Here is a 27,053-nt window from a genome sequence, read left to right as displayed (position 1 = left end):
TTGTGTCTTTACGGGAAGGATGTGAATAGGTATAACACCTGGTAAATTGAGATGATGTGTTTGTTCGGAACGGATCAATGTGAAGTGTAAGGATGTGTAGATGAGGCATGCGTGACCCATCCTAGTTGGTGTCTACAAATGCCAGGACCCTCCAGGAATTAAGGGTGCCTAAAAGAGACATTACTTTCCTAATGAATGTCTACAAGAGACATTCCACAACTTGTTGGTTAGTGGAAACACCCACTCATCTGCATACTTACACATTGGGCCACTTTTCCAGTATTCCTTCATTAGAGGATCAAGTGATTTCTGACTTACAGTGTTAAAAAATAGGAAAAATTAATGTGTCGTCAGTCTAGCAAGCGTAGTGTTGTTGCAATCTCAAATTCAAATCATTACTAGATTGAATCTATTTTACTCTTCAATACAATTCTATATTTTTGCTCAAGTAAAGTCAGATTTACCAAAGCTAAAGTTGCTGCCGAATTTGACACCAAATATGGTTTAACATCACCTTTACCACTGTGAAACAAATATTTTACCGTCAAGTTTTAGGTTTGAATGTCTAAATAGCTCATGAGTGAAGATACTTTGAGTTGGCCGTTATTAAAGACTTTTAACTCATGAGATCTATTTCACACTGCAGTTGTGTCGAAATAGTAATTATTAAGAAATATAGTAGTACTTCAAAATGGAATTGTTGCGCCCAGGGACGGCTAGTCTCGGCAAAAAACGCGCAAACTTGTTTCCCCGTCCCGATGCTTCATCCTTTCATTTAATTGCATGGTCAACTCCTACTGCTTAGGATCTTCCCATGTACTTTATAATAATATGATACACTCCTCTCTCTCTCTCTCTCTCTCTCTCTCTCTCTCTACAATGTCATCCCTTTCCACTTCTGCGACGCTTTTGGTTCTATTGTTCATGACCATTATCTAATGGCTGCCTCAGCTGAGAACTTCTACCGAGATGTCGAAATCACTTTCGGTGATGAACGCGCTATGATACTGGATGGCGGAGACTGTCTCACGTTGTTAACTACTCTGGCTCTAGTTTCCAATCCATGAAAGACTATTTATTAGCAATTCGGAAGGTTCGACATGTATATGATACTTGTTCATGACAACTCTGCTGGTACTGTCGCCACTTTCTATTTTCAGGGGCTTTATAGCCGTGTTTCTTGTTGGATGGTTTTACATTCGGTGTGGTTGGTCTTATGCTTTGTAATGTGTTTGTTTCTCTTGGTTAGCCTGCTTGTGTCTTACCCTCCTTTGTTTTGGTGTTTGGCTAGCATATGATTGGTACGGCAGTATGTGCCAACATTTCAGGGTTATACTTTCGCGCCTTTGATGTTCTTGGCTATCTTCTTTTAACTTGTAATTATTATTTACGCGAGTTAATGAAATTTTTTCCTTATCAAAATTTAAAAAAAAAGAAAAAGAAAAGCTTGTTCCTAACAACTCTACTGATAATAAAAAATAATAAAAAATAAAAACAACTCTGCTGGTATTTTCCGCCACTTCCTATATATGTACGCCGCAAACTTCTCCCATGATATCAAAAATATAATATCCTTATATAGAACCCTGCTATTCGCAAAGAAGATTTGCAGGGAACCACGCAAGGAAAAATGCGTTTGGGCCCATTCTAGGTCGCACAAAAATTTAGAAAAATATCTATAAATTTTCGAATATTATTTTATGGGTCCTATAAAAAATCAACTCCAATGGATATCGATAAGTATTACTTTTAGATTCGTAGGGGCGAACTGAGCAGTTTCGCTCTACGAATCCAAAAGTAATACTTACCGATGTCCGTTTGAACAGATTTTTTACAGGGGCTCATAAAATAATATTCAAAAATTTATAGATATTTTTTTAGATTTTTATGGAACCCGAAATGAACCTAAATACATTTTTCCTTGCATTATTCTCTACAAATTTTTTTTGCGATCAAAATTTCCGATTTGTACCATTGAGACATACACCAAATACACAATGCACTTACTATTAAAAAAAGAGAAAAAAAAAAAACAATTAATGCCCTTAAAAGACGAGCCCTGGTTGACCTGCTCCAAATATAGTTTCGCTATGTCGGATCTAAGCTTTGAACCCACACTTACAACTTTGTCTGTTTTTGGGTTCTTGTGTGAGAATTGACTTTTTATGACTTTCTTTTTGTAAGCAGTTAGCAAATTGCTATTCCCCCCCTGACACCCCACCCCCCCGGCCCCACACCAAAATTACCTCCTTGCCCTTACCCTTTTCCTTTTTGTTTTCTCTTTTTTTTACCCGGGCCCCCCCCAGCATTCCGTTTCTGTTTTCCTTTTTTTTTAAACCCGGCTGTTTTCGTTTTTTTTTTACCCGGGCCCCCCCAGCATTCCGTTTCTGTTTTCCTTTTTTTTTAAACCCGGCCGTTTTCTTTTTTTTTTTACCCGCCCCCCCCCCCCCCCCCCCCCCCCCAAACATTTCCTTTCTGTTTTCCTTTTTTTTAAAACCCGGCCGTTTTCTTTTTTTTTTAACCGGCCCCGGCCCCCCCAGCCTTCCCTTTTTGTTTTTACCCGGCCCCCCAGCCTTCTCTTTTTGTTTTTTTTTTTTTTTATCAAACTCCAGCCTTTTCTTAAAACCCAGATTATCCCCCGGCCCCCCACCCAAAAAACATCCGGCCCCCCCTCCCTTCTTAAAACACCTTCACCTTTTAAATTTTATTTTTATTTAATAAATTTTATCGTATTTATTTAATTTCTATAAATACACCGGGTAAAAAATCATGTTTTTTTGATAATTTTATTTGAAATGTTTATAATGAATTTTTTGCTCTAAGACTTTTCAACAAACACCCTAAAACTCATTATTTAGTTTCAAGACTCTCTTAGGGTGTTCATTGAAAGGCTTTGGAGGCAAAAATTTATTACGACCATTTAGGATGAAATGATCAGAAAAATAACATCTTTGCACCAGTTCAAACAGATTGAAAGTTGAAACATTTATTTTTGTAACTATATTTTTATTAGACTTAAACCTAGAATTAGATTTCAACCATAGAGCAAATATGGGGGGGGGGGGGGGGCCGGCCATATGGAGTGAGGAGAGAGGTCCTCATTTTCCTATAAATAGAACTCTTTGTGAAACCATTCAATTCACACCTTGAATCTCTCCAACTTGTCTCTCTAGAAATTTTGTGTTTGCTCTTTGTTCTTACTTTGTTCTTGGTATTATTCAGTTTCTTCTTGAGTTCTTCAAGAAACTCAACCCAAGGCCGCCACTAAACCACCACCCGATCAGCTTCTCGATCCAAAAAATTTAGTAGTTTAGTCAATATTTATTTTCGAGAGGAAAAAAAAGTATTTTGTTTTCTCTTTCGAAGCTAACGTAAGCTTACCGTAAGAAGTCAGTTCGTTCGATAGCCACATTCATCTTCTGTAAGCTACCGTAACCTTCTATTATATTTTATTTTTGTGTTTAAAAATGCATATTAAGTTAAAATACTAAAGATAGCTAGCAAACTTATTCTACTAAAATTACTGGTCTAAAGCATAAGTGGTTTCCACTCCAAAGGTGTCCGTCCATGTGACACTATGCTTTATGATCGTTTTTACAATTGTGGAGTAACCCGAGGCTAACACCCTCGAAAGTTTGTCAACAAGTCTGGCTTCGTACCGACTAAGGAAGGAATGGTGATTCTAATTGGATTCGTCCGACCATCCGACCTGGGACTTTCCTGGTTATTTCTATGTCAAACATAATCTACAAAAATTAGAATAATGATTTTCGGTGAAAATTTGGCATGGTTACTTAGGCTTTCCTCACAAACTGTGTATTTGTCAAATTTTTTAGGAACGCCGCAGCGAAAAATTCGGGAAGGAACAATGGATGACTACAACTTTTCAATTTCAGATAGTTGGTCATTTGAGAATGATATTCGTAGTGAGGAGAGTGTCTCCCACAATAGTCGCGATTATACACAAGAATTTACCACCGACCAGGTTAGTTTTCACTGTTATTGTTTTGCATATTCGTTATTTATGTTAAGACTGGTTAATGTTGTATTTATACATTTTTTTTTATATAGATTTTTGAAAGTAGAGAAGATATGTTAGCTTGGGCACGGAGCGTTGGTCTAAAATATGGTATTGTGGTGGTTATTTTAAATTCTGCTAAGTTAAAAGGCGGCAAATTGCCGAAGTGCATTCTTGGTTGCGAAAGAGGAGGAAAGTACGAACCGCCACGGTATTTGGTTGAAGGGCAATCCTTGCAAAGAAATACTGGGACTAGAAAATGCGATTGCCCATTTCAACTGCGAGGTATACCACAACATCCATACGGTATCAGGTGGGGTTTAGAGGTTATTAGTGGTGTCCATAACCATGAAATAGCAAAACATATTGAGGGCCACGAGTACCCGTCAAGGCTAAAACCAATAGAGAAACAATTTGTGGTCGACATGGCCAACAGTACTGCGCCTCGTGAGATTCTTAATATTTTGAAGCAAAAAGACCCGTCAAACACTACGGGAATCAAGAGCATTTATAACACCATTTTTTCAAACAAAGCAGCCAAACTGGACGGTTTAACTCCTATTCAGTATGTCATACGTCAATTACTTAAGGAACATTACCTCCATCAATTTCTTACAAATCCGGATACTAACGAAATCACAGATATTATTTGGGTTCATCCTATGAGTCTAGAGCTATCTGTCAACTTTCCGTCTGTACTGATCATTGACGCCACGTACAAGACCAATGAGTATCGAAAACCACTATTGGAGGTTGTGGGTATCACATCCACATGGCGAACTTACTCGCTTATGTTCGCTTATCTTAGTAATGAGAGAGAAGAGACATTGACATGGGCATTGGATAACTTAAAAAACTGGATGCTTCAAAAGGGGGCGTCGATGCCATTGGTGTTTGTTTCAGATCGGGATTTAGCGCTTATGAACGCCATTGAAACATGTTTCCCTACGGCACGTCACATCTTGTGTATTTGGCACATAAATCAGTGCGTCATGAAGAACTGCAGCCGTGTGCTTGGTTCGGAATGGAAGCGCTTCGTCAAGTCATGGCACTCGCTTATCAATTCATCTACACCTTCGTCTTTCGAACATAAGTGGCAAGCCATGTGCGACGATTTTCGCCAGTTTCCGTATGTCATAACTTACCTGTGGCAAACATGGTTAAGGTCGTACAAAGAGCGGTTTGTTTCAGCATGGACAGATACATGTATGCACCTCGGAAGCAATTCAAGTCAAAGGTAAAATCGCTTTTTCACTTTCCTATTAAAATTTTGTGTATTTCTCTACTATACTAAGAAATACTTTTTGATACTTTCCTATTTAAACACAGTGCATTATTCTATTACAGGGCAGAGTCTGCACATGCGAGGCTAAAGCTATATTTAGGGGATACCATGTCATCACTACAAACATCTTTTGATAAAATACATAAGATGTTGAAAAATCAGTTCGGGGAAATTAAGAAGTCGTTCGAGAAATCATTGAACATTCCACGCCACAAACAATTACGTGACGACATTTTTGATCAGGTAAGGTGTCGTATTTCATTAGAGGCAATGGAGTTCATACATGATCAGCTAGAAACCGCTTTAGAAGTATCCCCCCACATTGTTGGCTATTGCAACTGTACGATCAAAATCACACACGGATTGCCATGCATGCACGATCTTGCATATTATCGTTCCATTTCCACTCCAATTCCGCTATGGAGTATCCACGCTCATTGGACTAGGTTGTCTATGCACGCAACCGAGTTTAATGAGGAGGGAGCACGATCTGACAGGACATCTCAGGTCGTTGAGATATTAGATGGGATGGATCCACCTATGCGAGAGCATATCATAGACAGGATTATCGATATGGCAGATCCATCTCGTAGCACAATTCGACCTCCATCGTACAACACAGAACATAGAGGTCGACCTACAGGTAGAGATGAGCAAAGTACACGTCGCATACCTTCTTTCTCAGAAGCATCCACTTCAGGATCAAGGACTGCAACATCGCGAGTGAGAGGGAGAGGGAGACGTGGGAGGGGTTCGGGGGTTCGCAACACTCAATTTATAGTTCCATCCATCATTGATCCCTACATTCAACGATTACCTCAGGCTTATCAGCGTTATATTTCCCACACTGTTGACGTGCTTGGTGATGGTCATTGTGGATTCAGGGCGATAGCTGCACTAATCGGGTATAGTGAAAATGATTGGAGTCGAGTACGAGAGGAGCTTATTGAAGAGATTCAACAAAATTATTATCTATACACCGAGATTTATCCAGTAAATGATTGGGCAAAGCATCTACTAATTTTACTAAATTGGTTCGAGCCTACGGCACCAAAGGATCACTGGATGGAGGCTATGACTTTGGGAGTTGTCATCGCAACAAGGTACAACCTAGTACTGCATACATTTGATGAGGATGTTTACGGTTGTTTTACTCATTTGCCATTGAGGTCCCCTCCAGTTTCAGTCGAATACCGCCGGGAAATTGCTATTGCCCGTGTTAACAACGATCACTTCGTGCAAATTTTCTTAGAACCTAATTACCCTGTACCACCCATCCCAATATGGTGGGAGGAGCATTCATCGGATGAAGCTAAAGGATGGGCTGCCAGTTATGAAACACGTTTGCTATTGTGGTACGAAGTAATGGGTATAAGCATGCCGGGAGCAGCATTTGGAGGAGATATTGATTAAAATTTGTGTTTTTATGTATTTTCATGTTTTGACAATATGTACTCAATTATAATAAAATGAAATTTTATTTCAATTTATTATTGTTCATTACAAGTTATTTTTATTATTCATTGTTAAGACTAATTAACTAATTAAAATAATATAAATTTATTAAGCATAAAGTCAATTTTAATTGAAAATAGAATTTGAGTTAACCAAAAAAAAAATAAAGAAGGGAGGTAAAGGGGAAAAGAAACAAATAAAGAAAATAGAAAAGATTATTAAAATAATAAAAAAAAAGTTCAAAGTAGAAGGAATCAAAAGAAAATAAAGAGAAAAAAACGAAAAAAAAATTCTACCAGAAAAAAAAACAAAAGAAAATAAAGAAGAAAAAAGAAGAAAAAAAAAAAGTAAATGGAACGTGGGGGAAGCAGCAGAACGGCAGGGGGAGGGGGAGAAAAAAGAAAGAAAAAAAAAAGTAAAAGGAAAGAGAGGAGAGCAGGAGAACGGGAGGGGGGGGGGGGGGGGAGGGGTAATATGGGAAATGGGGTGTGGGGCCGGGGGGGGTGGGGTGTCAGGGGGGGGGGGAAAAGCAGCCCTCCAAGCAGTTATCATCTCAAGGGGTAACACATGATTACATCGATTATGAATTCTTAAAATGGCTATTGCTTTCGATCTTCTCATCATATATATATATATATATATATATATAACCACAACCACAACCACAACCTTCAAACCATCAAACACACATACTCTCTCTCTCTCTCTCTCCCCATCGATCACAACTCAATTTCCTTATTTTCACCAATGATAGATGCACCAAAAAACTAACGCACACAAAAATTAACTAATGGTTGACCCATATCAAATATCGTTTCACTATGTCGGATCTACGCCTGAACTACACACCTCTCTCTCTTTCTTACATGGTCTCATTAATTTCATCTGACTTTCTTTTTTCTATGCATGCAGTTATCCTCCCAAGGAGCAAACCATGATGAGATCGACTTTGAATTCTTAGGCAATGCGTCTGGACAGCCATATACTATCCATACCAATATTTACTCCCAAGGCGTTGGTAACCGGGAACAACAATTTCGTGTTTGGTTCGATCCCACCGCATCCTTCAACATGTACACAGTGATTTGGAATCCTCAACGCATCATGTAATGTACCCTATCCTCTGCTTTCATAAGTGTACAAACAGAGGTTTTTTTAAGCAAAATGATGTCGCATTCCCCTCGAAACATTAAAAATTCCACTACCGTGTCTTGTCATTCTGCATCGGTTTTTTGTTCCAATAGCCTTTAGCTTCTTAATTAGCTTCTTTCTAATACTTCTTCTATTCTTCGAATGTACAGTTTCATGGTGGATAATACTCCAGTAAGGGTATTCAACAATAACGAAGCCATCGGCGTCCCATTCCCCAATTGCCAAGGGATGACGGTCTACTCAACCATCTGGGATGCGGAAGACTGGGCAACGGAAGGGGGAAGAGTGAAGACTAATTGGACAGAAGCTCCTTTCACTGCCTCCTATAAAAATTTTGACATAAATGCTTGCGTATACTCATCGGGATCATCTTCATGTGGTTCTTCTGAGTCTAGCAATTCAGTAACAGGTGCTGAGGCATGGCTAACCCAAGCATTGGACTCCGAAGACCAGGACAAACTCATGTGGGTGCAGGAGAACTGTATGATTTACAATTACTGCACAGACTACGAACGCTTTCCTCAGGGACTTCCCCCTGAATGCAACCAACCTAGGTTTATGCAGTGAGTGGGTTGGTGTTCTTGACGATCATTTTTCGCTCCCTCGATCAATTTGTAAATTACAAGCACTTGGATATTTTTTATTCTTTCAACATGGGTGAGATACCAAAAATGTGCGTTCTCCCATCGGTCATTGACAAGAAATCAAAATTCCGGGAAACATGAAAATAGATCCCTGCATATTTGAATTCTACTTAGCATGTTGGTAGGAGTATAAATTTATACAATGAGGCCTAAAGGGGTGGTTTGGGGGCCGGTAAAGAAACTCAATTTGATGGGGGATATATACATTGGGCCACTTTTCCAGTTTTTCTTCATTTGAGAGCAAGTGATTTCTGGCTTACAGCGTTAAAAAATTGAAAAACTTATTGCGTCAGTTCAGAGTCATATCGTTACAATCTCAAATCCGGAGTCCGTTTGGGAGCCTAATTATTTTCGCATTTTGCATTTTGGATTGTGAGTTATTGATTTTATATTGTGACCATAGTAGATTATAATATGGTAAGAGTACGTGTGTTTGAAAGATATATGCAAAATATATTTTGCAAAGGAATAGGGTGTGGGTAATGCTTAAAAAAGATTATGAAAGGGTATTTTGAGGATAGTTCTCAAAAAAGATTATGATCGATTTGGAAAAATATTCCAAAATGAGAAAGTAAAAGCTCCTCTAGGGCTAATTCTAAAATTGTGCATGTAAATTGTAGCTTTTAAAATGTATCATGAGAGAATGCATGATCACAATTGAGCTCCCAAACAGAAAAAGTTGAAAAATGGATAATCAGATTGGACAATCCGGCTCCCAAACAACCCCTCAGATCATTTGCTTGAAACTATTTCACTATTCGCACAATTCTATTGTACGGTGATAGGTGCTCAAAAATACCAATCTAATCCCTTTAATTTACGCTTTGTGAGTTCCTTGGCATGGTTATTTGATGTGTTTCTTGTTAGTTTTGATGTTAGTCGGCCTTGGGACTCAATGAGCGCGAAAACATAGCAATTGGAGAATGTTAGAGATGTTGGGGAGCAAAGAGGAGAAGCCGAAGGGCGAGAAGAGGCAAAATAGCGTGAAAATCACCTTCGCGGCATCTCAAGTCCGGACATCCCAAAGTCTGGTCTGGACCAGCAATCAGCAGAGCAAAACCAAGCAACCAGCATGTCTAGTCCGGACCAAACATATGGTGGTCCGGACGAGCAACTCTGGAACGTTCCTACAGCTCCCAACAACTCTAGTCCGGACCACCCCACAGCTTGATCTGGACAAACAAGCCCCTTTTTTAACGTTTTTAATTGTTTTTTTTTTGTAATTTTTAGGCCATTGGTATTAATACAACTTCCAAACATTGTTTTAGGTTTCCCAACTTTGTTTTAGAAAGCTAGAGAGAGGCAAGAGCAACTTAAGAGAGATTTCTTCACATTAATTCTTGAAGTGTTATTCAATTCCAAGCGCGTTGTTCTTCTTCAAGACCGGCTAAACCTCTTATCTAGGGGAGGGATGAAGGCTCATACCAAGTAACCTTGTTCTTTTGTATAGATTAGGGTTTTTATTCGAATCAGATATGGTTTTCAATTCTTTCAATTACAGTTGAGTATTTGTTTCCTAGGTTTTCAAATACCATTCGTATGGATAAGTGATGTCAGATTTACCGAAATTAAAGTTGCTACAGAATTCAACTCCAAATATGGTTTAACAGCAACTTTAGTTTACAGGAGTAGTACCAGTACTATCAAACATAATTTAACTATCAAATTTTAGCTTCGAAAGTCTAAATAGCTCGTGAGCGAACATGCTCTGAGTTAGCCAATGAGATCTATTTCACACTGCAGCTGAGTCGAAATAGTAATTTGTTAAGAAATAATAGTACTTGAAAATGGAATAGTTGCACCCAGGGAAGGCTAGTCTCGGCAAAAAACTCGCGAACTTGTTTCCCCGTCTCAAGTTTTATCTGAGTCTGAATTGTCTATTCTATGACCAACACACCAACCCATGCAGCTGTACAAACAAAACAACCTCTTCTCGATGCATTGCTTCCTCCTTTAATTTGCATGGTCAACGCCTATTGCTAATTAGGATCTTCCCATGTACTACTATTTAGTAGTAATACATAATAATATATGTACCCTCACCACCCCAACCTTAAAACCATCAAACATCTCTCTCTCTCTCTCTCTCTCTCTCTCTCTCTCTCTCTCTCTCTCTCTCTCTCCAATGTCATCCCTTTCCTCTTCTGTAATGCTTTTGGTTCTAGTGCTCATGGCCATTCTAATGGCTGCCTCAGCTGAGAACTTCTACAGAGATGTTGAGATCACTTTCGGCGATGAACTCGCTGTGATACTTGATGGCGGGACCTTCTCACGTTGTCATTAGACAACTACTCTGGCTCTGATTTCCAATCCATAAACGACTACTTATTCGGAAGGTTCGACATGAATAGCTTGTTCCTAACAACTCTTCCGGTACTGTCGCCACTTTCTATGTAAGACGCAAACTTCTCCTCCAATATCAAATTAAAATTTAACTTACTTATATTTTACCAATGTGACATACACCAAATACACAATGCACTTTTTTTTTTTTTTAAAGGCGTAAAAAGGATTCTATTGATCAAATGTAAATAATACGATATATTAGAGGGACTAGAGATAGATTAGAGGGACTAGAGCAAACGCATCCCAAGTACTGTGGCACCTAAGCCTCCCCACAATGCACTTATTATAAAACAAAGTTAACAATAATCAACAATATTAATGCACCTAAAAGAGAGTCATGATGGCCTGTACGAAATATCGTTTCACCATGTCGGATCAAAGCCCGAACCACACTTATCTCTTTCTAATACATCTTTGTCCTTTTTTTTGGTTCTTGTGTGAGAATTACTGTAAATGGCTTCGTTAACTTATTATGACTTTGTTTCTGTATGCAGTTATCATCCCAAGGGTTAACACATGATGAGATCGATTTTGAGTCCTTAGGAAATTTGTCTGGACAGCTATATACTGTCCATACCAATATTTACACCCAAGGTGTCGGTAACCAGGAACAACAATTTCGAGTCTGGTTCGATCCCACTGCAGCCTTCCACAAGTACACAGTGATTTGGAATCCTCAGCGCATCATGTAATGTTCCCCATCCTCTGCTTTCATATTTGTATCGTTACAAACAGGGTTTTTTTAATGAAAAACGACGAGTTTCTGATCAATACCAGTTAGCTTCTTAGCCAGTACTTTCTAATTAATACTTCGTTCATTCTTTAAACATACAGTCTCATGGTGGATGATATTCCAATTAGGTTGTTCAACAATAACAAAGCCATAGGTGTCCTGTTCCCAAATAGCCAAGCGATGAATGTCTACGCAACCATCTGGGATGCGGAGGACTGGGCGACAGAAGGGGGGAGAATACAGACCGACTGTTCCCAAATGCTTCCTATGAACATTTCGAGTTAGAGGTTTGCGTATACTCATCGGGTTCATCTTCCTGCGGTTCTTCTCAGTCTACAACTTCAATAACAAGTACTGAGGCATGGCTAACCCAATCACTGGACTCCGAAGACCTGGAAAAACTTTTGTGGGTGCAGCAGACCTGTATGATTTACGATTACTGCACCGACTACAAACGCTTTCCTCAGGGACTTCCCCCTGAATGCAACCAACCTAGATTTCAGCAATGAGGGTGTTCTTGATGACTATTTTCTCCCTAAATTTGGAATTTACAAGCTCATGGATATTCTTTATTCTTTCAATTCAAATGCCTAGTGATGAATTTAAATGCAAGATTAATTTTCCTTTATCGGCTTGATAGCTGCCAAAATCTAGAGCCTGCTACACGTGGGAATTTTTGGCAAGAATCAAAGTTTTTTTTTCACCCCAGTATGTTAGAAGTAATTTATACTGCCATCTTACCCAATTCAACCCAGGAGCAAAAAGTATAAACATCATGTTGGGGTTTTAAGTATTTTAATATGAAAAAAATACTTTTTGTACTATTTATATTTTTCGTTTCAGTAATAATGGAAATGCTTATGCATGCATCTGGTTAGAAGAGGCATTGAGGGCTAAGGCTGTGATCAAGGCTCTCCCCCTATTGCTCCCTATTCTATATTCTCTGTATTGTGTTTACTGAGAGATTATCCAGCGAAATGTAAGGGTGTTTTTGTGGCGGAGCTTCGGGTTTTAACCTACTTGTGCAGGGTGGTTCGAGCGTACACGTATGACTCGTTAGTCGGGCTGATGTATCCGGGAGGAGACAGGCCATATTGGAATTCTACTACATTGGTAATAGTTCAAGATTCAACTAGCCACAGAGGAATTGAATCTCCTTAAAGATAGCGAGATATCAGCGCCTCAATTCGATAATTGTGTAATCCGGTTATTTTGGATAATTGTTTGATATCCACCACGATTTATTTGATATAAGTGATATTTGTACTCGTTGAGATTTATTAATGAATGAGAATGGATGAGATTGCTGATGAGTAAATGAATTTGGCTATAAACTAAATTTGTCCGAACCAGATGAGTAAATGAATTGGGCTATAAACTAAATTCGTCCGAACCACATAATCTTGTCTGTTCTCTTGGTTTGACTATGGATTGATTTATTGGCTCAATATTTATTTTTGGAAAGACCACCAACACATTACAACCTCAAGCACTTGAGTGTAGCTACACAATTGTTGGGTCACCTGCCCCGATTACAAGAATCAGAGTTTTTTTTTTTTTTTTTTTGATCCTCATAAGAATCGGAGTTAGAAGGTTAGGATTTGTTACTCTTTGAACAAAATAAGAAAATTAAAATAACACGAGCCAGTAATGCAATTACTATTAAATAGAACAATAAGACATTCCGGTTGCATAAATCTAAAGTTTTTTTTTTTTTTTTTTGATCCGGCATAAATCTAAAGTTGAAAACTCGACACTTAAACCCTTCAACTACATGCAATACAAATACCCCTAACTCTGTTAATGGGAAATATGAATTAATTTTTATGCCCTTGAGAGATATAATGCGTTTTTTTTTTTTTTTGCTACGTATATGCTTTTGACATACAATATTTCTTAACTCTCTATTACTAATGCCAAAACCCCAAATGGGTAATAGGTTTAAGGAAGTTTGTTATAATTTACCCTAAATCTAAATAGGGTACGTCTAACCATTTAAAGAAAGTTTAGTCATTGAGACAAGGATTTTTTTTTTTTTTTGAACCGGTTATTTTGACAAGATTAAAGTTGTATATGCTTGAACCGTCGAAAACAGAGTTTTTATGTTTGTTTGTTTTTTTGCTCAGCAACAGAGTATTTATGTTTTAGAAGAGCATAGTCTTCCTATTTTGTAATTTGTGTTTAATTTGATCTTTTTGTGCGCTACTTTAGAGAGAATCAGTAAATACATAAAAGCTCAAAAATAGGGTTCGAATCCTCTCCAATCCAAGTTTTGGACTAGAGGAAGTAGTCTAAATCTGGGCCATACGTTTGAAAAATCAATAGTTTGGATCTGCTCAAGGATTCTTCCCGCGAATAATTTAATTTTTCTATCAAAGGTTCTTTAAGCAGATCCAAACCATTTATTTCAGTATTGAACGGTTCAGATTTCGACCGTCTTCTCCAGTCTGAAACATAGACGGGAGAGGATCCACTTCAAAAAAAAACCAAACTAAGATTCAGGTTTGTAGATTCGGCGAAATTGAATAGTGCCAAAATTAATATTGCTATTGTACTTTTGCTCCGATTGTAGTAAATCATTTGGAAGAAGTTCGTTTTAAGACTCCTTTCCTTCATGTATCAAATCCGAACTCTAGTGTTTAATTTCACTCTTCCAAATCCCCAAGACACTCATTTCTTGACCAATATATCTTCCCAACAATTTGATAGTTTGACTTTTGTATTTTTATTGGAGACTCAACAATCAATCATTTTTTAACGTACTTCTTTTTTATACTACAATTTATCTCGTTAACCTGGAGTACGATCTAATATTTGCATGTGGTTTGAGAAAAAACTGTGTCAAAAAGTGTACGTACGATGAAACATAACATAAATATTTCCGTATTTCCATGCATAGCACCGACACTACTCTTGTATTAACTGAAAAAACTGCAAGGATTATCAGTGCATTTCCTCTATAACATAAAATTACGTCTGTCAACTGCCATGTGTTGCAAAGTTCAAAAAACCTGTCAAAAGTGTTTCTCATGAGGTAGGTCTAAAGGGGGGGAGGGCCATATGCAAAACCATTGAACTTTTACCTCTCCAACTCGAAGCCCGCCTAAGAGTCCTATTCAAGCACATTTCCAAAGCCACAAAACCCACTGCTCTTAAACCCAGAACTTATGTTCAACAGCAGCAAAATCTCTACACTCTTAGCTATATACTTTTTCCATTTCTAGTCACTACTTCCCTAAGGGCTGCTTCAGCTAGAAGTTTATAGGTCTTTACATATCACTTGGGGCGAACAATCCTACAAATAGGGGACAAAGCCCAAAAGACTAAAAGAGAGAACTCTAGGATAGCTCCTGAACATCCATCATAAGAATTGTTTGCAAATGAAGTGGAGATTGACCAAGGACCACAAAAAGATCTTTGCTAATAAATGGCCTCCCGAGATAGAAAATCCGCATGGGTATTAGCTTCAGACCAAGTGTGGGCGATAGAGCATTTCCAGCTTTGCCCAGCCAGACTTCTAATTTCGAGGACTACATTCAGCTGACGTTGGTAGTTGGATAATACAGGCCAACTTCACACTCTGTCTTGGGACAAGTACTCTGGTTCTGGTTTTAATCAAAGAACGAGTACCTCATTGGGAGGATCGGCATGCCCTTGAGCTTGTTCCCAGCAACTCAGCTGGCATACACTAGCACTGGCACTATATCTTACGCATATGCCTAGTTCCCTCCTAAAACTAACAATAAAATTTAGTAACAACAAATGGTTGACTTAATAGCCAAGTGTATGGCATCATGTGCAGCTATCTTCTCAAGAGCCAACGAGAATGATTTTGAGTTCTTGGAAAAACTGGTCGAGTTGTCATCCGACACTTGCACATTGTCCGCACCAATGTTTCCACCCAATGGAAAAGGAAACAGGGAGCAACACTTCTACATTTTATCCAACAAGTGCATCAACACCTATTCCATCATCTGGAACGCCAAACTCATCAGGTAAAGATCCACCATTTGATACCATCCCATAATTCTTTTATCCATATCAGTATCATATTTTCCTAATATGCTTTGACTATCTTCTTGCAGTTTTATAGTAGATACTGTCCCGATAAGAGTATTCAGACCGTTTTTGAACCATTAGGGTCCCATTGCCTACAGTTTACTCCAGCCTCTGGAATCCAGATGACTGGGCGGCACAAGGTGGTAGGATGAAGATAGACTGGACAAAAGCTCCTTGACTGCCTCCTTCAGGAATTTGAATACCAACTTGTCTTTGGTCTTCGGCATCATCTTGTGGCTCTAAATGAACCAGTTTTATGACACGATTCACACTTACAAAATGATGAACTGAGATCTGGATGCTTCAGGGAGAAAGAGACTTCAATGGGTACTAAAGAATTACATGGTTTACAACTGTTGCGTCAACTTCAAACAGTTCCCTCAGGGTCTACCTCCAGAATGCAAACAAACAATATTGAAGCGATCAGTTGCCACTGTTGGTCAGTATTATGGATATACAGTCTACATCACTACAAACAAACCATCCAATAAGACAGTTTCTCCTCAACTTTTGGTACTTTCGTGGAGATATCCTACACATCACAAGGAGAAGATGCAACAGAAATCAATATCTAACCTTGACATACAGGAGGATACTCCCTACCTAATCATCCAAAGTTTTCCATTAACCTAAGCCTTCAAGTTTTGCTACATTAAAGTAAAATGAGTCAACACATCACAAGGAGAAGATGCAACAGAAATCAATATCTAACCTTGACATACAGGAGGATACTCCCTACCTAATCATCCAAAGTTTTCCATTAACCTAAGCCTTCAAGTTTTGCTACATTAAAGTAAAATGAGTCAAATGACAACCATGTTAGATACTCACAAGAGGTAGTAAATATGAAGTGAAGAAGCCCGCAGGTGAAGGAAACCACAATGAAAATACCTTATTCAAGAAATATAGCCTCCATGCACAGAAGCTTCAGATGGAAGTTGGGAGAAATCACTAGTTGGAAATTCCAAAAGGAACAGCAACAAGAAGGAAAATGATGGCCTTTAGAGGTGAAGCTAGGGATGGTAATGAGGCGAGTTGGAATTGGATGTATAGTCCCCAGTTTCCACCCCGTTCCTTACCAAGGCGGACTCAGAGCCGGGAACATTGGGTATATAGTGAGTCAGGGAATAATGGGGTCCCCACTCCCCATTGTCATTTGTGCTAACTTAGTTCTCTTAAGAGAGTTTTGACAAGAAAACAACATATTGATGAGAGCTAAAAAGACAAATAAATAAGGAAACAAATAAATAAAATAGTTATTTATTATTTGATATTTTGCTCTTATTATATTTAAACAAATAAAATCTACACAAATATACAAGTACAAAATTGTTTATCACTACAGTTCGGACAAGTTCGGGTGAACCAGGGCGGGGTTAGCAAAAACCATCCTCACTCCATTTTCTTATCAGATCGGGGATTACCCGCTCGGATCAGAGCAGACATGTCAGAGGCAAGGACAGATCAGAGTAAATTTCCATCCCTATAGGCGACAATAGAATCGTTCACTAAGCAAAAATATAAGCAAAGCTAATTCCATTTTTGCTTCTTGCAGTTGCCCTGTTTCGCTTAGTTACCAGGTTTGTTCCTGGTTTGATTCCCGACTGTAATGGGTTAGTCCCCGATTGATTGTGGTTTGTTTGCTTAATAAGAAGTAAATATACCAAAAAAAGTTACTTCCATGAATACCTGAATATATGTTATAAAACACCAACCCCTCAGCACCACTTATTTTAACTGAGTATCAAGCATCACGAATCAATTTATCTATGGGATACACATCCATAGCACGCAAATAAGAATCATTTGATCACACCCTTCATAGCTCGATAATAGCCCCATCATTACTCTATGCCTAGCTAAACCTTAAGGACAAGCATTTCAACTTACACCTCTGAAGCAGCAAGAACCTAAAAATATTTGGCATCTGTGTTGATCTACAAGCGTCCTTAAAAGAGCCCCCCACAATGCCTCCCTAAATCAATTTGGCCAGCGTAGTGCTCTTCTCACTCATCCTACATCGGAAAAGGAAACATTCTATACCAGTGAATCCAAAACTTCAGCATATTAGGCGGAAGATATTGGATTATGGGCCTCTTGATGTTGAAGACTTAGAAGAAGAATTTGATACCTGTTTTCTATCATTATATTTGACACAAATCCTAGCAGCCTCTAGCTAGAGTTGAGAAAAAGATTGACAAAATACTTTTGCTTCTCAAAGTGCGATCCAACTTTTGAGATCAAGCTAAGAGAGCTTGTTGATAGTTAAAGTGGTATTGATATCATATAGGCATTCACAGGTGATCATCCATGACATCCAATGTTCCAAAATATAATAGCTATCGTCGTGAGGTTCCTCAGATAGGTAGAGTTTCTAATTCGTAACCAATGTTGTCTTGGGGTTGTTTATAAACAAAATTGGATTCCACTTCACAATAATATGCATAACAGCGATAAAATTAACCAATGGAGGCTAACGGCGGCCAATGACGTTATCAATATCTCATGTCCCTTTCGTGTAGTGGTTATAGAGAGTGGGTATCCGAAAGAGCCTCGCCACGTAGCACTTACCAGCGGACCCAATACCCCGCGGGTAAGGCAAGCGAGCTCCTCTGGTATCATGACTCCTCATACCCCAAGTCAAAAGCTGTTGAGGGCAAGGCCTGGGGTACCCCGCTTGGGACCTAAAGACATATGTGGCTTGGAAGCTAAAGCAAGGGGATTGTCAAGGCTCGCCTCATGTAGACCAAGGGGATTGTCAAGGAGGCGAGCTCCACCTTGACCAACCATAGAGAGAGGGGCATCGCATACGTCAGCCGGCGTCTACCTCAACCACCTTCATCATAACTACAACCACCGACATTACAACCACAACCACAATCACAACCACACTTACATCAACCACCCCTGACACCAGCAGCTCATCAACTGCCTCTCCATCCCCTGGCAAGCCCATCCCTCTGAACTGCCCATCTCTGAGGCCTCCATATAAGGATGGTTGATACACCACCAAACAGATAGACACACGACATCCGATACAATACATACCTACAAATACGGAGTTCTAACTCCCTGGTTGACCAATCTCTCCACTGCCAGCCTCTCTCTCTACGGCTGCCTCGAGCTCTCTCCTGCTCCACCTCTGGTGTTCCCGAGCACTCTTGTAGTGACCACCATATACCCAAAGGCAACCTCAGGTACCCTTCCCGCCACACACATCCACATAGAGATTCAGCTTGATGGGACGTGACTCCCATGAATGTGGACGAGAGAAACAAGCATCAGCTAAGGCTAGCTAAGTCATAAGTGTAACAAAATTGGCCAGTTTAACAGTTAACATAAGGGAGGTTAGGTATAGCTTCTGCATATTAGCACTGTCAATCAATGTAATTGACAGCTTTGGTCGCCCCACAAATAATGAACCCATTGCTTAATCAAGCCAATCTGAAAGCCCATATTCAATGGCCCTTGTGCATAATATCCCCCATTACTTAGGTTACATTACTTACATATATCTTTGAAAATGTGCACGGCACCCATGTCGGACATTCAACACTTGAACAAGGGATCCATATCCAACATGTTTAGCGGACATTTAACCAAGCAAATGAAATATAATTCGAGTTTAAAATGACTATAACACTCCTATGATATGCATGAAATGCCCTTAGATACCTTTTAAGTTTTAAACATCGTTTATCAATAAACGAAAAGAAATATGCTGCAGATTGACTATTTTGGTGTCTGACCATGTCGTTGAAATAGAAATGAGACGAATCTGACGCTTAGAAAAGAAATATGCTGCAGATTGACTATTTTGGTGTCTGACCATGTCGTTGAAATAGAAATGAGACAAATCTGACGCTTAGACATATATCGCACCAGACACACGTACCAAGTCACAAGAATATAAGAAGTAATAGCCTTCTTACCTTTAGTATGTATGTCCACGCATGAAAACACCATTGCAGCAAAGTACTGCATTAAGTATGTCAAAAGACAATATCATATATGTTAGATGAACCCGCTAGAAGATACAATCCGTCAAGGCAACAATCAGAAGAAAGGTTAAAACATATGAGCCCAGTGGATCTCTGGGGACACCAAAAACAAAGAATAACCTCAAAAGGCAATTTCATTTCTTTAGAAGAGGATGTAATGACATGTCATGAACTTGGTTGGAGCCCGAGGGGACGGCTCAAGTTCTAGGAAAATGATCCTGATTCTTCAGAGAGAGTATATTAAGATTTGACTCATTTCTTCTACTAATAAAAGCTTGAAGACAGAACCAAATGTTTGTATCAGTATGTTTCTCCCCTCAAAACTGTTCTCGCTTTTTTTCCCAAATCCCTCCCGAGTCTCAACTGCTTCGGTTATCCATAAATTGCTGCAGCTTTTCAATTGTAATCAATAAAAGTTTTGTTTACAAAGAATTATGCATGCACATAGATACAGGAATTACATGCATCACAAGTACTCGAGTCACCTTATAAACACCTTCAACTTGTCAATATACCCTCCACAGCATTGTGCAGGGCATCTGCAATCGACGCATATTTTGTCCAACCCTATCTTTTCTTTTTCTTGGAAAGAATTCTAGGTTTCTTGTGTCGTCCTGCCACAGAAAATAGACTCTTGTACTTCTCCAATACCCGATCCCGCTCTTCAAGTAGGCCTAAAATCTCATAAGCATTAGCAACTTTCTGCACTATTGATTTCTCTGGGGGTAAACGATCAAAATCCTCCAGGCCCTTGAAAAGCTTTACAACATTCTCCATCATGTTGTTCCGATAGTAAATAGATATCATGCGATTACATAACTGCCAAGATACCGAATGTAAGTCGCAACCGATTTTCTTCACCCAAACCTCGTGTGCTTCTTGTGCCCGGTGGTCCATATCTAATGCTCGAATAAGTTGTCCGTATGTTCCCATTGTGTTGCCCTGTCCCTTGCTTAGCATCCATTTTATAACCTGAACAATTCTATGCCATTGTTGGTCATTCTCAAGAATTGCCAATACCCTCTTGAGGGACGCAATAGGGAAGTTCTGCTCCCATGCAACCCATGCATCAAGTGCACTATAAATGGCCTCTTTACTATCCTTCAGATTGACAAGTGTATCAACAAGAAAGCTGATCTTGTCCTTTCTGGACACATTCTCTCCAATTTCGTGATTGCGAACTCCTACAGGATTCTTTCCTGCAAACTGGGATACCGCTTTATTTTGATCCTCTATTGATACAGCTGTGGAACGATCTTTTTGCTTGTTACGAGCATGCACTGTCATACTGTAATTTCGAGTCTGAATTCTAAGCATGTTAACAAGGTTTTCACCCACTGCAGTTTCATCGTATTGTTTGGGCACTATTTGCGCCAAGGTCTGATAACCGCGACTCCAGCTCCGAAATCTAATTACTCCAAGTTGAGCAATTTGGCTGACCAGTTTGGCCATCTCTTCTGATCTTGATATCGCCATCAACCTAACCTTCACTGCTGATAAACCTAAAGGGTGGATATGAGGATATGGAGTAACTCGCATAAAACAATCAAGTAAATCCTGAAACAAAGGCCAAATATCAGTAGCAGTTACCGATAAGCTTATTTCAGTATATACTTACTAAGAATTTTCAAGTCAAGCGTATCAAGAAGAAAAGAAAAACCAATTGGGGCTAGATCAGTTTGTCAGGACTTTTGCATCTCACAAGGCCGTCAGGAGTTCGAATCACTCCACTTGCGTTTGGGTGTTAGTCCCCTTGTATTCGCTGGAGTTATTTCTCCCTTTCATGAGGCTATTAGTTGGGTTGGACTCATTATGATTGTGGACTTATTTCCAGTTTGATGCAACTCTGATACTGGAGTATCCTACCGCTTGTAATCAGACAATACGTACAGAGAGAATTTCCAGCGGCAAATATTTGCCTATTTCATTAAATATCAAGTAGGATACTACGCACCAAGGTTCTGAATACCGTACCAGCCATGGTACTGGTTTTCCTACTAGTATGGTACGTACCGGTACCGGTCAAATACCGGGTACCATTTCGGATTTACCGCCACTACAATTATATATAATTATAACTCAAAAAATTTCCCCATACCATGCAATTTATCATAAAATAAATATTCAAAAGATATCAAAATCCACATAATTGACTTCAAACTAACAAGAAAAAGTTCCAAGAGCATAACATATTAACTGAATGGGGTGTTCAAATTGAGATGTTGCAGTGAAGAAGAGTCAAGACTTCATCTTTGAACAGATTGTTTGGAGCTAGTTGGAGGCTTCCAGATAGCAATTTTTTCGTAGGAAACGGTTGTGATACTTAGATAGGCTGTAGATCGTTTTGCTTCTTTCTTGTTCCCAGCAATGGATTCTGTTTTCATAGGGGAATTTGATTCAAACTGGGGAATGCTTGGTTTGTGCTCTTCAATGAAATGTGATTATCAAAACAAAAAAAAAAAACATTCGGCATGTGTTGGCTATTGGGTGTTCAGAACCGATAGAATGGGGTGTTCAAATTGAAGAATGAAGAGTAGAACAGATACATATTAATTATCAGTGCATACATACATAAAACTGGGTGTTCAAAATCAAAATCAAACTGGGTTTAACAGTGTACACAACGACCAAATAGAGTGTTGGAGACTGGAGGGAGTACTTGCGGTTGAGGGTGGCTCAGATCCCGGCGGGCGGCGGGGACTAGCTGCGCTGCACCGACTCCGCCGTGGAAGGTTCGACGGCGACAAGCTGGGGATGAGGTGAAAAGGGAAGAACTTGAATGGCGAGTGTGTGATTCACTGATCGATGTCTGCGTGATTTGGGTTTTAGGGTTAGACACGGTCGATACTCCGAATTGATAGGAAAATACAGTTTTAGGACTTAATTTGGATGTTATTACAAAATAACCCAGCATTGCAAAATACCGGCCGAAATTTCCGGCAAGAGCATCTCACATGATATTTACCGAAATAGCCGGTACCGAGCAGTATCATCTCACCTGATATTTACCGAAATAGCCGGTACCGAGCAGTATCGCCCTGTATTGGAGGGTCATGGTACTATTAACTCGTCAATATGGTACGTACTGATCGGTACGGAACGGTATTCACAACTTTGATGACACTTGCTAATTCAGCTCAGCTCAATTTAGGAAATCCGTTATTAATCTGAAACCCTTCTTAACGTGGATTGGGTTGGCTATACTGGGCGGGTCATTGGGCCTATATATTTCTTCAGTCTCAAAATATACGTCGGTAAACCAATAACTTAAAAGTAATACATTTTTTTCATAAATGAAAACAATTCATGACATTGAGTAAACTGTCAAAAATAAAATGCCTTTCTTCTTACAAAAGTGATTATTTTTCATTTTTTTTATTTTTGAAAACTGAACAATCCTTTTGAGACGGAAACGCACCCCTCCCCCTCCTCCTTAAATATCCATTTTTTTTTATTTTTTAAAAAAAATACTAAAGGCACATTAATTTATCACATTTCTACTACACCATTCTCATATACATACATTTCCAAGCATTTATTGTTCCCGACCCCATTCGATGTCCTCTAGGACGACCATCCATAAATTCAAACAGCACCTCTTTTATCTTTCAATTCCGACAGAGAGAGAGAGAGAAATACAGAGCGATACAGTGAGATGGCAACTACCAGTCTTGCCCTGTATAAATTCGGGCAGGAGCATCCAAAACTCTTGCCAACGGAAAATACTAAACAAATTTCTCACTAGATATACCTCATGGGCCATTTCTCATATTCTGCAACCAACTACCCTTCAACTTTAACATGATGATGATTAGTACCCCAACCTAACATTCTCTCTCTCTCATACTTTACTATCGTGGTTATCGTCACATGCCCCCATCCTCTCTCTCATTACGACTTTACACCTCTGTTCTTTGATGTGTACCTGCCACACTCTTACACTGATTTCTTTTCCTTTCTCGGCTGTCTTGCTCTAACACCTCTCTAGCACACTCAAAAAAAAAAAACATCGGTATAACTAAATTCTTGTTATCCTACTACTGCTAGAACAAGAAAACCCAAGAAGATTCTTCATCACTTTGTTGGGGTAGAATTGCTTCAAAATGGATGCATCTGACATAGATAACAAACCAGAGACCACCCAGGAGGCAGAGTCCATAGCCGTTGATGATTTGGTGATTGCGAAGGACCAGAACACCAATCCTGCTGAGGACTTTGCAGATGAGGATCACGAGAATTCGGAAAATTTGGACGTGGGTTTGGATCCAGTGGCTGAAACTGAGCCTTCTCTTGACTCAACCAAGCCTGTGGAATCACTTTCTGAAGAGCTCGTTCAATTTACAGAAGACCCAGTTGAGATTGAGCAGTCATTGGGTGAGGCCAATGGATTTTCCGAGGCTGTGATCGATTCCGTGTCCGACGAGATTGATTCGGTGCCGGGTCAGAATGGGTATTCTGACCCGACACCGAGTCAGGTACTGGAGGAAGTTGACCCGGCCTTGAACGAGACCAACGGGGTCTCTTCCAAGGAAACAACGTTGCCAGATTCGATGATTACTAAAGTTCCCAAGACAGTCGATGTTGGAGAAACTGATGTGACTGAAGTTCTTCACAGCACTGAAAATCAGGTTGGTGAATTCTGCTTTGTAACTAGTTGACTTTTTTTCTTATTGCTTTGACTTGAATCTTTTTTGATGACTTTAAGATATGTTTTCCCCTAAATTGTTTTTTACAGGGTTATGTAGCTGTGACTCCACTCCCACTGCAACGGACTTCGTGGAGGGATTGCTGTGGATTGTTTCATATTATGAGGCGCTCTGATCAGTAATCTTTGGGTAAGGCCATCGATAGATGCCACCTTTCTTAGTTACATATAAATAAAATGCCAGAGCCACAATCCGACCGCAACCGCTTACGTGGCACTGTATGATTGGTGGTTGCAAAATAGTTTCAAAGTGTGACCAATCATGCAGTGCTATGTAGGCAGTTGTGATCGGGCTTGCAGCTGGTAGTTGTATCCCTACCATTACTGTTAAATTTTTTCGAAGTTTTCATTTGTTTAACTTCTGGTAGTAATTCCAAGTATTAGCTGTTCAGTTGCCAAATTAGTGTTCATTGACTTCGCGGTCCTTGTTTACAAGAAAATCACTTGAGAGATCAATGCATCGTTATTGGTCATCTCAAGGAGATATATATATACGGGACGGTTCAAGGGACATCCAAAAAAACACTTTAAAAAAACACTCCAAATCTCAATCTCATAGTTCACAGATCAAATTTTTATGATCTGAACCGTTCAATGTGTGCAGAATGTGATTTTAAGAGTACCCATTAAAAATTAGCAAAAAAAAATGACCGGAAAAAGTTTGATTTGTATATAAAGCAGCCAGTTCAGTTTCAAGGCCTCTGTTCTTTCTTTTTCTTTTTTCTTTTTTTCTTTTTGGTAACGAAGGCCTCTGTTCTTTGATGCTAACAGTTGGTGCCTAGCCGAAGGGTACGATGAGAGCTATTCTTAAGTCAATAGATGAGTGCGGGTGTGGTGGTCTGTTGACCCAAACCACCAATTCCTTGACAGTAATAATGACAACGATTCCGGTACAAGACCCCAGGAGAATTCAGGATAATCGCGAAATGTGACATTGGCCTGCGACATCCTGAAGATACTCACGAGGGCACACTCAGTATTAAGAGCTCAAAATTGAAAAAAGCTTTAACAACAAAATTTGAAGAATGGAAAAATCGAGGAAAAATGAAAGCTTTGATGAGCTTTATGTTGGATTGAGTTGACATTTGTGAACTCTATCTAGCTATGGATACGTTCCATACTAAACACTGTTTTCCACGCCCATCTGACTCTTGAGGGTACAGTCTCTTACTGTCTCGATCTCTCTTTCTTTGAACTTCAATTCGTTTAGAATAAGGGTGTCTTGGCAATCTAAAGCTCGCACGGCTTGTACTTTAGGTTAATTCCTGAAGCCGGCTCCAGTTTAAAGCAACATAGTTTATTCTTTCTGCCTTTAAGTTCAGTTCAAATAATCAGAGTCATCTTAACAAGCTGAACCTTTTTCTTCCGAAGAACTGGGAATGACATAAAATTCTTAGAAGCTACGTAGATAGGTATCTCCCAAATGCCCAAACTATTAAGAATTAGCTTCACAAGTTATTGCAAGCTCTCATGGCCTTCCTCTCATGAGATCTTCTCGTCCACGGGGAGAGCCAAATAAACAGAAGAGATGCAGACACTTAATTAGAACAGTGTGTGTGTGAGGAAACATTAAACATCAGATCTTCTCATGCTCCACGTTGCCGTCATAAGTTGTAAAATGGGGAACATTCAAATTCCGTTGAAGTTGCGGCGTTAGATTTTCTGTTACATAGTGCAGGTGCATTCGCGTCTTATGCGCGCTCACCTTCCGTTGCTCTATGATAGTACTCATTTGATAAGCTAAGGAATATGACATCTTAATAAGAGATTTTTCTTCTGGTACAGGAAAGGAGCATCGTGATGAAGTGCAGTTGGAGGACGTGCGCAGCGTAGGTTGTGATGATACAGGATTTTCATTGTTTTCTTTTGAATGTACTACTACATTAAGAGGCTCGTCGAATTGAATTATGATTGAATTGCGTTGGAATTGTACCTAAAGGCAGTGTTAGAGTAGATAGGTGGCTCAAACCTGCTGTGGTTGTGGAGTGAAGTGTCTTTTAGTTTTTTTTTTTTTTTTTTTCCCCCGCTATACAGCGTGTATTTACTATTCATGTATTTGTTGTGGCAGATTTGAGAGGATGATTTGTGATTTGAATTTGACAGTTTGAGCGTGTGATACTTTCTTCTAATTTTCCCGTTCAAATTTAGTTTCTCTGCAAATATACTGTCTTGTAAGAGCATCTCTAACAGCCTCAATTGGTTTCTAGGCAAATTGCCGAGAATAATTTTGCACTTTCACTAGCCACCAAATAACACAAACCCCGACAGCAATCACATAAATCCTAATTTTGTGAAAGGCAACCACAAACTTCAAATCGGCATCAACAAAAATGTTTGCCAATGATAGCAACCACAATATGAAAACGACGAGAACCAAAATCTCGACAGAAGCAAGTGTTCTTACCTTGGCCGACGATCCCGGCAAGGACGTCCAGATCCAAGAGAGAGGAGAGGGCAACTGTCCAACTTTGCCGGAGCCAACTACGGCGAGGGCGATTTGCGGTCAGATATGGCGGGTTTGAGGGTGGAGTGAGAGGGGGGGGGGGGGGGGGGGGGGGGGGTGAAGGTACCATACATCGCCGGTTGTGGCGAGGTGGGAGGCGAGATGGGGCTTTTCTGAGGTGGGGGAGGCAAGATGGGGTTTTGCCAAGGTGG

At 39.6% G+C, this 27,053-nt stretch overlaps 3 protein-coding genes and 2 pseudogenes across 4 annotated transcripts; 4 read left to right on the top strand and 1 right to left on the bottom strand.

Moving 5' to 3' along the window:
* Positions 1-879: 879 nt before the first annotated feature.
* LOC131328518 (xyloglucan endotransglucosylase protein 7-like) lies at positions 880-8,477 on the top strand (annotated as a pseudogene).
* LOC131329908 (uncharacterized) lies at positions 4,050-6,978 on the top strand. The gene is made up of 2 exons (XM_058363333.1): positions 4,050-5,255; positions 5,366-6,978. Exons 1-2 carry the CDS (start codon positions 4,093-4,095, stop codon positions 6,714-6,716), a joined length of 2,514 nt encoding a protein of 837 aa, XP_058219316.1. The 5' UTR covers positions 4,050-4,092; the 3' UTR covers positions 6,717-6,978.
* A 2,226-nt stretch (positions 8,478-10,703) lies between the features above and the next one.
* On the top strand, positions 10,704-12,220 carry LOC131329910 (xyloglucan endotransglucosylase/hydrolase protein 22-like; annotated as a pseudogene).
* Positions 12,221-16,299: 4,079 nt separating this feature from the next.
* Positions 16,300-22,633, bottom strand: LOC131329907 (pentatricopeptide repeat-containing protein At4g21190). 2 transcript variants are annotated; one of them, XR_009200880.1, is made up of 3 exons: positions 22,353-22,633; positions 20,179-21,250; positions 16,300-19,670 (listed from the first exon to the last, which is right to left on the bottom strand). XR_009200880.1 is itself a non-coding variant. In XM_058363332.1 (2 exons), exons 1-2 carry the CDS (start codon positions 22,605-22,607, stop codon positions 20,261-20,263), a joined length of 1,245 nt encoding a protein of 414 aa, XP_058219315.1. In that variant the 5' UTR covers positions 22,608-22,633; the 3' UTR covers positions 20,066-20,260. The 2 variants fall into 2 exon arrangements, 1 of the variants encoding a protein (XP_058219315.1); XM_058363332.1 differs by lacking the exon at positions 16,300-19,670 and having other exon boundaries at positions 20,066-21,250.
* Positions 22,634-23,319: 686 nt separating this feature from the next.
* LOC131329906 (uncharacterized) lies at positions 23,320-26,500 on the top strand. The gene is made up of 3 exons (XM_058363331.1): positions 23,320-24,321; positions 24,429-24,528; positions 26,184-26,500. The coding sequence occupies exons 1-2, from the start codon at positions 23,797-23,799 to the stop codon at positions 24,519-24,521; spliced, it is 618 nt and encodes a 205-aa protein (XP_058219314.1). The 5' UTR covers positions 23,320-23,796; the 3' UTR covers positions 24,522-24,528; positions 26,184-26,500.
* Positions 26,501-27,053: the final 553 nt, after the last annotated feature.

Source organism: Rhododendron vialii, chromosome 6a (genome assembly GCF_030253575.1).
Source record: "Rhododendron vialii isolate Sample 1 chromosome 6a, ASM3025357v1".
Lineage (NCBI taxonomy): Eukaryota > Viridiplantae > Streptophyta > Magnoliopsida > Ericales > Ericaceae > Rhododendron > Rhododendron vialii.
Note: the sequence above shows the minus strand (reverse complement) of the source record. Positions and strands in the feature narration are given on the sequence as shown.

Bases quoted from the DNA above. Each gene is read 5' to 3' on its own strand.
- LOC131329908 (XM_058363333.1), top strand. From the start codon at position 4,093: ATGTTAGCTTGGGCACGGAGCGTTGGTCTAAAATATGGTATTGTGGTG. The intron at 5,256-5,365 runs GTAAAATCGCTT...ATTCTATTACAG, and splicing joins GGAAGCAATTCAAGTCAAAG to GGCAGAGTCTGCACATGCGA.
- LOC131329907 (XM_058363332.1), bottom strand. From the start codon at position 22,607: ATGCTGGGTTATTTTGTAATAACATCCAAATTAAGTCCTAAAACTGTA. The intron at 21,251-22,352 runs GTACTCCCTCCA...CCTTTGTTTCAG, and splicing joins TGAGCCACCCTCAACCGCAA to GATTTACTTGATTGTTTTAT.
- LOC131329906 (XM_058363331.1), top strand. From the start codon at position 23,797: ATGGATGCATCTGACATAGATAACAAACCAGAGACCACCCAGGAGGCA. The intron at 24,322-24,428 runs GTTGGTGAATTC...TGTTTTTTACAG, and splicing joins TTCACAGCACTGAAAATCAG to GGTTATGTAGCTGTGACTCC.